The sequence below is a fragment of the Bacillus rossius genome, chromosome 1 (assembly GCF_032445375.1).
Source record: "Bacillus rossius redtenbacheri isolate Brsri chromosome 1, Brsri_v3, whole genome shotgun sequence".
NCBI lineage: Eukaryota > Metazoa > Arthropoda > Insecta > Phasmatodea > Bacillidae > Bacillus > Bacillus rossius.
The window spans coordinates 249,215,877-249,229,188 of NC_086330.1; the positions used below are offsets into that span (position 1 = coordinate 249,215,877).

General features: G+C 34.8%; 1 protein-coding gene across 5 annotated transcripts in view; it reads right to left on the bottom strand.

Moving 5' to 3' along the window:
• LOC134527457 (U1 small nuclear ribonucleoprotein A-like) overlaps positions 1-13,312 on the bottom strand; it is a 120,900-nt gene that overhangs the window by 89,883 nt on the left and 17,705 nt on the right. For all 5 annotated transcript variants that reach the window (XM_063360152.1, XM_063360149.1, XM_063360150.1 and 2 more), the window contains exon 2: positions 1,440-1,493. In XM_063360152.1, coding sequence (XP_063216222.1) covers positions 1,440-1,493 — 54 coding nt within the window. The remainder of the gene's footprint in view (positions 1-1,439; positions 1,494-13,312) is intronic.

A 13,312-nucleotide genomic window follows, 5' to 3' on the forward strand; every position in this document is an offset into this window, starting at 1 on the left:
TTAATTTATATCACTTCCAGATCCCGACAGACGTTGTTCTTCCAGTTTATAGTTATTTACCTGGTCTGTGTGTAATTTATAATTTATAAAGCACTATAGAAAAAAGCTGAAAAATAAGAGATTACTAATATTGAAAAGATTCCATTATTTAGCTAATGCTCGGCATGCATTGCAATGCCTCATTCAGTTTTGTTTTGCAATATGTTTGAAGTAGTTCCAAATATACAAATCATCTATCCATCTCTCTATATATATTTATCTCTATCTACATCTATATACATCTATGCATTTCTCTATCTCTATTTATCTCTTTATATCTACATATATACTTCCCACTATCTCTATATCTTCTATATATAAGTCTCTATATAGTTCTATACATCTATAGGCATATATCTTTATCTAACCAATTTCATTCTCTATACCTCGCTCTATCTCAACTTATCTCTCCGTCTCTATCGCACTCTATCTCTGTCTCTCTTTTGTATTTAAATAAATTGTGTCATGCGTGCGCCCTTATACAACAAAAACAGACGAAGTGCCGCTATATAAAATGAAATAAACACATTTTTTGACACGATTCGTGCTCCAACTATTGAAAAATAGTTATACCGTCTCAGTAACCTTCATGGGCATGCGCAAAACAAATCACCAAAATTGTATCGCAATCGGATGAATGGTATAGGAACGCATACGGCACAAACAAACGAAAATTAAAGACATGAAAAACGCATCAAACGATGGTGCGTTTAAAATTCAAGGCAACTCTATCTATTGAAGAAGTTAAGAACAAAACTGTTATTAGCGCCTTTATTTTGCTAGCCGCTGCGAGCTCCACTAAGCGGACTGGTCTCACCAAGAAGAAAAATATGAATTTGCCAGACCTTACTATGTGTATGATCGTGTGTCAGACATAGAGAAATGACACTCACTCACTATTTGTATGCCTATGACCTATGATTTTGTCTGTTATAAAATGAAATTATCACTTTTTCACTCCCTTAGGGATGTAATTTCATATTATTATGGGGTCTATGTGTTAATCCAGGTTATAAGCTAGCTGTAGGTCAAATTTCATTCAAATCCATTCAGTAGTTTGAAAGAGTAACAAACATCCATCCATCCATACTTACAAACTTTCGCGTTTATAATATTAGTAGGATATGTTCTTAAATCTTCAACACTAAAATTGTTATAAGAAAAAAAATGATTTTTAATATTTAGATTATCTGTTTGGCCCAAAAAAATTAAGTGCCATATCGTACATGTTCAAAGAATATCTCCGTGAGTGCGACAGCAAAGCACTCTGCACCTAACGACATTCAAACCTGCTACTTTACAGGCAATAACGCGCAGGAAACAGTGTAGGCTGAACTATGTTGTGTGACATAAACGTGATTATTCTAATTGCTAGAAAACACTTAGATAAGTTTACTTACCGATGCAGTCTTCCCGTTCTTGCTGGTAACTTTCAGTAACGAACCTTCGTACCCCTGAAAAAATCAAACAAATTTGTTTATCATATATATAATTAAATAAACAGGCAAATATGAATATCATATTTTTACTTCAATAGCATAAAAAATATTATATCAGGTTAATATAGAGCTCAGGGTGCATCAAAATGCATTTGTTATATAGTTAACTTCTTCCTAATCGCTGGGTAAAACGGCATTACGATACTCCAAGTAGTTTTGCAGAAATGGCCGTTTAAATGGTTAGGTACAACAATTCAATCACGTTCATCGATTTACGGTTGGTATAAAGTTACGAGGCGTGTCTGGAAAGTAAATACCGATTGGTCATTAAAAAAATAAACTCATGAAAAAAGGTTTTATTGAAAGTTTTAGTTTACTTCATATCTACATTACATTATCACATGGTCGCTATTCAGTTCCAAGCACTTTTCGCAAAGCTCTACCAGTTTATTTAACCCTTATGCACAGAAGTTCGCCGCCTGTTTACATTCTTGATATTGTACATTTTGCTGTAGTTGTTGACTCACGTTTCATTAAATCAACAAAAATGAAGCCATTTCCGTCCCAAAAAAAAAAAGCAGCTATTGTGATCAGTGCCACTGATCACGCAAATAAACCAACTGTGTAGGTTAATTTTTGAGTTAAGTTTTATAATAATTTATTTTTTGTATTTGCCATGACTTAATTTGATCGCCTTATTAACGAAAACTTTACATAGACTCGGAGATTTTAATGTATATTTTTTAGTAAAGTTTAAGTTATTTTTTTATGCTACTAGTTTTAAGTATTATTTACATTTAGTTTTCCGTGGGCAGCATACATACGCATACTTGGGCATGTTTAAAGAAGTGTGAGAAAGTGAAAGATTGGGACTATTTTCTTTGGCGCGCGGCAGTGGCGCGCCACGGCGGCGAAGCTGTGGGGAGTCGGTGAGAATTCGCTCTTGGCTCGGGCGGTCGCGAAGAAAGAGCTCGCGTAGAAAACGTCATGCAAAATAATATCGACATGACGTGTGCAAGTCAGGGTGTTCTGTAGGTTTAACCGGGTGTTTAACGTCAGGATGGTGCTTACTGAAAACTGTTGCCGTGAAACTTTTAAAGACGTTATTTATTTTTCCGCAAAATGCACCCCGCGGCAATCGCAAGTGGTGTGTAAATTTTCCCTTTATTTGTCAGCGAGCTGCAGTTCGTATACACAGCAAGTAGTGTTTCTCCTGCTACTAGGAACGTCCGTGTAGCAGCCAGGCAACCTTCGGAAACGCGAAGCCTGCACCGCGATCTTTAGTGGAACAAACTGTAATTGTTATTTGCAAATTACCATTTTTTTAGTTGCGTTTAAATTTTGTTTGTGTGTAGGTTGCTCCAACAAGACTGACTTTAAGTTGGAAGTTTGTAAAGGAATAGCAAGAAAAAGACGTTATTATTTAATTATTGTAAAAATATATATAAATATTTTATAAAAATTTTAATTATAATATTTATTCATATGGATACCAATTATACATTGTAGGGGTATTATTAATTTAAAAAATCAGAAAAATTTGGCCAGATCATTTAAATATTTTTTATATATTCTTTTTAGTAATTTTAAATGTTGTATATATTAATACATGCAGGTTGAGAACTTGAATACCTATGTTCGACGATATTTTTGTTTGTATTCCGATGGTAACCAAACGTAAAAGCGCCAATAAATCATACTTTAACTTTCCATTTGCGTTATTCCAGCTATTACTCCTACTAGGTCCTTCTTAAATTTTCTGCTGCTGTTGTTTAAGGCTCACGATCTTAAAATATGGGTAGCGGTCCAAATATTTGCAGAGTTGGGTTGAAAATGTTTAATTAATTTCTTTTATAATGTTCGTGCATCCGTAGATAAATAAGACTGCGCCTGGTAAGACGTGGAAACTGTCACTGTCTGTTGTCCCACCAGGAGACAGTGACACCATCATTTTTCGTCTCGAGTACGAAGATAGCTTAAACCTTTTCTAGAGATGTTCACTAAGCGCCTGTGCTTAGGCAACACGCATTGTGTATTCGAAGTCCATGTTGCCTATGGCCGAGGCGTCTGTTCCATTCCCAGGTGGGGAACTTCTATGCAGAGGGGTTAAATTAACTGGTAGAGCGTTGCGAAAAGTGCTTGGAACTGAATGACGACTGTGAAAATGTTATGTAGATATGTAGTAAACAAAAACTTTCAATAAAACCCTCTTTTCATGAGTTTATTTTTTTAATGACCAAACGATACTTATTTCTGGACACGCCTCATATTGTAAATATTAACTGTAATGTAAATACAGTGACGTAAATTTGTGTTATTATTTAATAGCGTTACCAAGACTGTTTTCCACGAGAGATATCCCTGATCCTGTTTTCGCCGCCTACTGTTTACTTTATGCTAGCTGCTACTAAGTCCTGTGATTCTCCGGGTATCCTTAGAAAAATAGCGTAACCGAGGTTGTTTTCAAAAAGACGGTAATTTTTAATGTCAGTAGATTACGGCCGTGGCCAAGACTGTTTTCCAACCTAATATTTTATTTTTCCATTTCAAGTGAATATTGAAGAATATCACTCGAAGTGATAACCTAATTTTCAGAGTCCAAAAAGTATAGTCTAAAACAAATTTAAAACAATAAATAAAATATTTTAGTTTACGCATAGGTTAGTACCCCTTATCAGGTACCTTAAATTACCATGCTGCACAATTTATTCTACAGAAGACATAGTTTCTTCCAAAGTAAACAAAAATACATATCGTTTTCAGATCGAATTTAGCTGTCCAATGTATCGGAAAACTAATGGTACATGACATACGATACAGTAATTAAGTTTTATAATATGATTAGGAAAACAATGGGAAGTCAAAAATGCATTTTTGAATTTCAAATGACTGAATATGTCATGTTCCAAGAATTCAACAAGACGAAAATCATATTCTTGTATGAAAATGCTACTGTAAAATTATTCTGCCGTAGATAATGAAATGATAGAAATATCGCAATGAATTTTTAGACATTGTTTAGAAAAGAGGTAAGGATATAATAAAGGCATTTTTTAATTTTGGTTTTCCTTTGTTCCGATGCTTCCCTGTGCTAAATATTTACCGTATAACAAATTTTATTATTTCAATAAACATGAAAACTTGTGTACATTCTTACATTAACATGCAGAACACCGTAAGTTGCTAAAATTTATTCAAGGATGAAAAATGAGAGTAAAGAAGAGCTAAAATTTGTTTTAGTAAGTGATCATCGAATAATAAAAATTTCATTTAGCTGATCCTTTCTTTATCATTGTTCTTAAGCTCCTTTGATCGACTTAGACGAAAGACTGATAGAATTTAAGCAACACATAAATTAAATTTTAGTCTGGGATAACAAACATAAAGATAATTTCCATCCCTTTCATATATGACCCTTTTATCCATAAATATATTCATAACCTGTTCTGGCATAAATTATTTGTATTTAAAAGCATGTATATAAATAACTTTTTCCAATAGAATAAAATCTCAAGCCAGGGTCTTGGACTTACAAGGTATTCAAATTGCTCAATTGTTTAATTTAATAGAAATATAAATCAAATTTGAGTTAGAATAGTTTTAGATTTATTGATTGAAATAAATGTTAAAAAAATAATTAAATCCTAGCACACTTTAAGTGAGCACTAAAAAGCAGCACATTCTTATATTTCAAAGATAAAAAATTACACGTTCTTTGAATGGTTCGTGCAATGGGTAAGATTGGTTTAAGATGTTTTTATGGAGGTACGCCACTGCGTAGTCTATGTTCTGTAATTTTATTACATCGGTTGATTTTATCTTGTCTTATATGTGTTTGTTTGCACATTCATCTATTTTGTGGATTCATATTTTTGGTCCGTTATTGAGTTTTATTACTACATTCGTCTTAACCAGCAATGGCTTAAATTTAGAAACCACAGTTGGAAAGTAAATATATTTAAGTTCAGAACAAAATTTAGTTAGTTACTTATGATGAAAAACGTATGGGATCATTTATGTCGCTAGAGGATGGAATATAAATGTGACTTCAAACATATAAAGGACTAGGGAATATGAATGAGTTTTATTTGTTAACGAGGTGAGTGTAAATGCCTTTTGACTGTATTTGTAATGGGGGTCGGAAATATCACAATAATAACCATGTGTGAGCTTCTGATTTGCGTTGTCTTGCTTTTAATAATTAATATTTGTGTTATTTATTTTAAATAAAATATGAATTAAGAAGCAAAAATAGGTTTAAAAAAGGAACTCTTTCAACTCCATTAATGTTTTAATGAGTTAAGTATGTTCAGTGTAGCAAAGAGTGAAATCCCACCATGTTCTACCACATTCCTATAAGTGCCACTATGGACCACCATGTCTTACTATGTCACACGTTGTCCTAGCATGAATACGGGAAAATAGAAGGGGGGGGGGGAGCAATATACATTGTTAGGAGGAGTTAAGTATAGGGAAGGCGATGGAAAGAAAGGTTGGAGGCGAAAAATGTAAAAATTTGCAAAACTTCCAAATTTAATTTAAAATTAAGTATTTTAAAATTGACATTTGTGTAAAAATTGGCAAAAATTCCAAACTTAATTTAAAATTAAATATTATAAATTGATATTTAAATACTATTCTTGATATATTTCTGCTATATGAATTTTAATGGATTTTTCCACACAAAATATATATGTCAACCAATATCACAAAAGAAAGGACAAGTCAAATTAATAAAAAAAAAACGACCACACTACAAAACGAAATGAACACAGGCCCAAAAATTTAAAACGTTTACTCTATCAGTTAATCATAGATATGGATGATGAGTACTTGTGACAGATAAAGCAACAGAGAAAACAAATAGCTACCCAACAAATAATAGTGATGATCCTGGTCAAACAAACTTGGGGAAAACAATTAAAAGAAGAAAAATTCAAACAAAAAACACTATTAAATACAATATATGAAACGAAAATTAAAAAGGAAGTTCAAGTCAGAAATACAAAACAAGTTTTTATGACGTTTGATATCTGTAGTTTGTCCTTTTCTTAAGTCAAGACTCTAGATAAATGAGAAAATCGAAGTATACTTGGATGGTGTTATGCAAAAAGGAGTTAACCCACAAAATTGAAAAAAACGAGTTATTGACATAGCTGTGTTGAGAAAATGCCATTCTTTAAGAAGCAATAATGATTGAAGCAATATTCTGTATTAATGTGCCATCTAGTGGCGCAAGTGTCAACCCACTCTCACGATACTGGCCATTGTGTATTAAGCAAAAGCCAGTTAACCCTCTTACTCACGCTTGTGCAGGTGAAGTGTTGTTTGCTGGTAAATGAGAATCATTCAACTCATTTACGCAAACGTTACAACACCATTATCGGATAACGGTGGTTGTAGTAATACCTAATACATCGCAGTTTTTATTGTGTTGTGGTGATAGCTGATTAGTCAAAGGTGAGTACTTTCACAAAACGTACATGTGATGTTCTAGGTTAAGTCTTTATCATAAGCACTTGAAGACGTGAATGCTGTGCATGGTTTAATGACTCAATGTGCATAATGTAGCTTTTCTGCACTACCAGTAGTGCAATGTTTTATTATAAATTAAAAGTAAACTTTTGGTGTAATAAAAATAGATTGTAAGTGATAGTGGCTTAACTGGTTTTTACCTAATGTCGTATCCACTGTGTTTGTGGTTTAACTCATATTGGCATAATTATATTTACATACGTAATGACACGAGTCCATTTGTAAAACCACTATTGCTGCTTAAACTGAAAAATTGTTGCATAACAAAATCGTCACAAGATACATTCAGTTTACGGTTCTATTAACACCTCCCATCACTGCCTTCAAAAGACATATTTTGGAGTAATAAACTACGTTTAACGGTTTACAAAATAATTCTATATTTCAGTCAAACTAAATATATACAGTACTTATAATAGTTTATGAAATAAAACATTTATCATTCTTATGTTAGGAATTCAAAACAACACATCTCCACAATGTAAAAACCTAATACAGGCAGTCCTCTACTTTCACACCTTTAACTTTAAGACTGCCTGTACTATATTACATATGCTATGCTCTCCAGATAAACCTATAAAAGAATAATATATTTACTATTGTGGTATGAACTGAATTGGTTGGTAATAATTGTAAAAATGATTTGTAATGGGAACTGTATTTTTCATTTCAGATGTCAAGGGGAGAATACATGGTGGATCAGACTTTACAGCTTCTGGAAACAAGTGAACATCTGAAAGTGAAAATGAGAGATAAAGAACTTATGGTGCCAAAAGGTGGAACGTCAGTGTTAGATGCACAGGGACAACACACTTTAAAAGCTACTAATGAGCAGGTTAAAGGAATAGCAGTTGAGGAGACAGAGGATATGCTGATTATGGGAACTACAGGAAACGACAATGGGATAAACATTAGCAAGGATTTCAGTTCTGATACAGATCAACAGACATCGGACATGGTGGAGCAAGCATTACAGCTTCTGGAAACAAGTGAACATCCGAAAGTGAATGTGAGAGATGGAGAATTTATGGGACCAAACGTTGGACAGTCAGTGTTGAGGCCATTTGTGGCGGCCTCAGTCGTCTTGATTTTTATTATAACTTTTATGGTGCGTAAAGGTTGTTTTAAGATCAGTAAATTGTTTTATAATATTATTTATAGTATTATATTAGTTAATGGTGTATGTAAATTATTTATTTGTTGTTTTGTTGTACGTTTATTATCCTTATTCGGTAGTGGCAACCGCTATATTTAACCAGAACGATCGAGCGGAGTCAGGGGTGGCTGGACAGGAGGGGGGGTGACGTCACCTGACGAGAGAGGGGAGGCGCCGGCCAGCTGTTTTTGACGTTCGGACAGACTGTATGTGTTGAGCGCGGGCCGCGGAACTATGCGGGAGAGACGAGAATTGGCTTTTCAGCGATGAGCTACGAGTGCGACGTTACGTGATTACGTGATGACGGTAATGCCATACACCCTCGGCGAAGTAACACCAGGCGTGGTGTATGAAAATGCGATATCGTGGGCCTAGTGCACTGGTCATCAATGTAGCGCGATGCTACAGGCGCTACAAGGTGAGCGGGGTTTACATCCGACCCCGGCGCACACCGACTACAGAGGTATGCCTCTAGAACAAGTAAGTGCAAGAACTGGATTTGTAACTTTTGACTCCGCTGGTTTGACTTGCGGGCAACGTGTTTAAAACAGAGTGCGGCGATGGAAATTACTGGTAGAACTATCTAGACGTCACTATTTCGTTTTTTCACCCTCCCCTCCTCGGTAGTAGACTTTATGGGACTTTGGTTTATTTTAAGTATAGTGTAAGAGTGTTTGTATGTGAATGTGACCGATGTACATGAAATTTAATTATAGCAATTGAAATGGTATCACGAATTGGATTTATAGGTTGCTTTCCTTTTTTCCGTACTTAATGCTGGTCATTCTATTTCTGGTAATTCATTATATATATGTTAAGTATCACAATAAGTTTAGCAGGGCTGTCGGTCAATTTAGTACGTTAATGATTGCTTTTGCGCACTGGTCAAATTTTAAGCCAGTCCATGCGCGTCTATTTAAGTTAATTTTACGACACTTTCATTTTCATATGTCAATAGAGACGCGTATACGGGACTGGCGTGGCGGGTGCGGGCGTGTTCAACTACCCCGGTATAAGGGGGGTTGGCCACAGTGTTAGATGCACAGGGACAACATACAGTAGAAATAAATCCAGGTCCTGGTAATGAGCAGGATAAAGAAATAGTGGTTGAGGACATGGAGGATATGGTGATTATAGGAACTAGAGGAAAAGACAATGGAGTAAAACACAGCAATAAATTTAGTTCTAATACAGAAGATCTTGAATCTTCAAGTTCTGGTTTTGGTCCAACTGAATCAGATAGCAGTACCACAGATAATGAATCTCGGCTCTCGGAAGGCCGACCATCACGTGGAAGGAAACGAAAGCATCCCGACCAGTCAAGTAAAGACAGTAAAAAACGATCTAATAAGAACGAAAAACATTTCAATTGTAGAGATCAGGAAGTTGCTCCTAAAGAATTTAATACTGCGTTTCACTGTTGTTGCAAAAGAAAATGCACACATATTGTATCTGTGGAAAAATGCAGAAGGGCCTTCAGTCAGTTCTGGAAAGCGGGGTCATTTTCTGGTCGATGTGGTATTATTAAAAAAAAAGTCAAAGAGGTCGAAAACAAGAAAATATATTTTTGGTAAAACTGAAGTGTGCAAAATGGCATTTCTAAAAATCCTACAAATAAACCAAAACCGTGTTGATGTAGCCTTGCAAAAAAGAAAAAAATATGGACGTTATTTCAGATTTAAGAGGTACAAAGAGTGGTGGTAAGAATAAGCATTCCAAAGAGAAAGTCAAGGAAGTTATACAGCATATTGATTCCTTTCCCAGATATGTTTCTCATTATTGTCGAGCTGACACTGATGCCAAGTTTCTTAATGAGGACTTAAATCTGAGTACAATGTATGAATTGTACAAAAGTAAATGTAATGATCCAGTAAGTCTGTCATTATATAAATTCTTATTCTACAGCAAATTTAATTTAAGATTTAAATCACCGAAAAAAGATACATGTCTGATGTGCGATACATACTTGGCACTTAGTAAAACCTATGAAGGTGATGACTTACTTGAGCTGAATAGACTAAATGAAGCCCATTTACAAGCAGCAAAAGATTTAAAATGTGAAATGAACAAAAACTTGAAAGAAGCACAGACCAGTAAAGAAGTCGAAACCGTAACTTTCGACCTGCAGAAAACCCATCCACTCCCAAAGTTGCCAACAAATATTTTATATTACAATCGTAAGCTCAATGTATACAATCTTGGCATTCATGTAGGGAGCACAGAAAAGGAATATTAAATGTATGGCTGGAACATGAAGCTGGTCGTTGGACACAGGAGATAGGATCATGTCTTATGAAATACCTAAAAGAAAACATTCAGCCACCTACAAAGAAACTTATTCTATGGTGTGACTCGTGTGGGGGACAGAATCGTAGCATAAGGCTTGTACTTCTGCTTATCTATACACTACAGAATCATGTATCATTGGAATCTATCACAATGCGATTCTTGCTGTTGGGCTATAGTTTCCTACCAAACCACTCAGAATTCGGAGATGTGGAATGTGCTCTTAAAATACAACGACTGTATACAGATACTGACTACATGAATGTCATGAAATCCTGTAGAAAGAAGAAAAAGTTCACTGTCAACTGAGTGAGAACTGATGACATGTATTCAGTAAGCACTTTGGAAGCTGGCATCACTAATCATAAGATTTATGTAAATAGACAGAAAGTAAGTTAGCTTTCTACCCATGAAATCCATTTGAAGAAAGACGAACTAACTATGCTGTTCATGAAACAAAGCATAGCTCAGGAAGATTCACAAAAAGTAGATATCACGAACAATAAGAAAGGACGAAGGGCATCATTGAAGGATGTACAATTGCATCATTTGTGGCCAAATGGAAAGGAGTTGTCAAAAGAAAAGATTAAGGATTTGAAAGATGTTCTCAAATTAGTTCCAAAAGATACTCAGAGTTTTTATAACTTCTTGAAGAATGTACAACAAGGAAACTTTGTTGATAACATTGAAGGTTTTGGCAATGACATGAGCATTGGTTATGGTGATCATAGTGGGGATGCAGAAATGTCTACGTCTGCAGAGTAATTTCCAAGACTTCCTCATGATATACTTTTGACATGTAGCATATTTTCCTGTTTTGGTTAGGAGTTTTCATTTTCATTAAAATGTTTGCCTATAACAATCTTATGAACATTGGTGACTTTCCTTTGTTAATGTATGTGTTTGAAAGACTACGTAATTATCGTCATTATTACAAGATGTAACATGTATATTTTATTATTATAGTCAGTTATTTAATTTTTTATGGCATGCAAGTGTATTACATTTTAAGTTCTTCAATACATTATTATAATAAAACATGCAGTGGTGGCTTAACATATTTCCATAATTCATGATACCTATAATGATGTTAAGCAAAAACCAGTCAACCCTCTTTTTTTATGCCCTCTGTTTGTGACATATTGATATTCACATTGAAACCATGTATAAGGTGTTGTACTATGTCCATACTTTGAGATAATGTAGTTAAAAATGTCTAGCCATGTGTTCATGATTTGAGAGATAGCGTTCAACTTTGAACTCAATTTACTCAAATCTACGTGTTGGTGGGTTGACCTGTTTTTGCATAACACCATCCACTTAGGGTTTTCTATTCAGTTTGATTGTTCTGTCAACAAGAAGTCAGGTTGCTACTCCTGCTTGCTGATGTGAAACTATAGTCGCACCGCCTGACAGTATTGCATAGCCGCCATCTGCTTGCGTGGAGCTCGCTTTCTCCCAGCCTCTTGTGACAGCTCATGTGTTTGTGCGTGGTATTCAGGATCCAACCAAATACTACTTTTATTAAGTAGGTCCCGAAGCAACTATACTTTAATAACTTCGGCCGCTGCGTAAGTATTGTATTGAAAAGTAGGAGTTTGAGTTATTAATATTTAGAAGTGAAACTTCTTCGGGCGTAATGAGAATAAAGTTTCAAGACAACATTTTCGTGAAACGTTGTAAAACGCTTTCTGTCGCTAAACGGTTGCGGACGGTGCAGAGAACTGGCGGGCTGCGGGCTCCACGTGGCGGCGTGCGGCTCAGGTTGAACCCCGCCATGCTGCAGGGATAGACGGGTCACGGCGGTAGGGACCCACCTGCGCCTGACGCCACCCGGACTTGGGCAGAGGCAACACAACGGGGTTTTAGCTTATAGTGCACCGCGCCACTGGCCATCTTCGCAAGAAAATTGTGTTCCTTCAATTGCGTATTATTTTAATTATTTGTTTAAATCAGTATTGTTAAAAAGCGTTATATGAGTATTGTTTTAGCTGTGCAACTAAATATTTTTTTCTTGTATAATGCTTTTCACAGGGTAATTATTTGTCACGAATTATTATTTGATTAACTAAATCACACACCGTATTATAATTATGAGCCCACAAGCGTGCAAATGTGTTAAGTCCAATTAATAATATGCTAGTTAAAAAAATCAAACAAATCACGTACGCAGATTATTAAATCTTTTATTTTCATTTTGTGGTATAATGGTCACAATGGAAAGAGAGACTGTGAGGAAGGTTGACGCGTCGCGGAGCGGCGGTCATGTTGTCATTGTTCATTCATCCGACGCCAGAAAAATATCATGGCCTATGAAAGCATTGCAGTATGTCTATGTAGCCCATTGGCAGAATCTGTTGCACTAAAACTAAATGATATGGTGATATTTGCAGAACTACAAACAAAGTATAGTAGAATGCTCGATCATGCCTAACCTAAACATAATATAAAATTAAATTAAAACTAATTTATTATATTAATCCTAGCCTTGATATTTATTAAACAAATATTCTTTATAGCGTGAGTATTTAAACAGTGAGTAATATTTATTTTTTCATTAATCAGTATTGATTGATCAATAATTATTTATATCGTAAGCTAATATTTTCAAGTGAGTAATAATTTTGTTAATTCAAGTTTATAATTGTATTTGTATTTTAATCTAATATCTAATAAAATAAAAAAAGTTAGGATTATCAAATACTTGAAAAAGTAATGACAACCAAACAACCCTGCGCTGTTTTATCTTGTTATTAAATTGTATAAATGGTTTTGCTGAGTCATACTAAGTGATATTACAAATGTGGATGAGAATGAAAATAATTAAAGTTTATTGACTTTTCAAAACATGAATAAT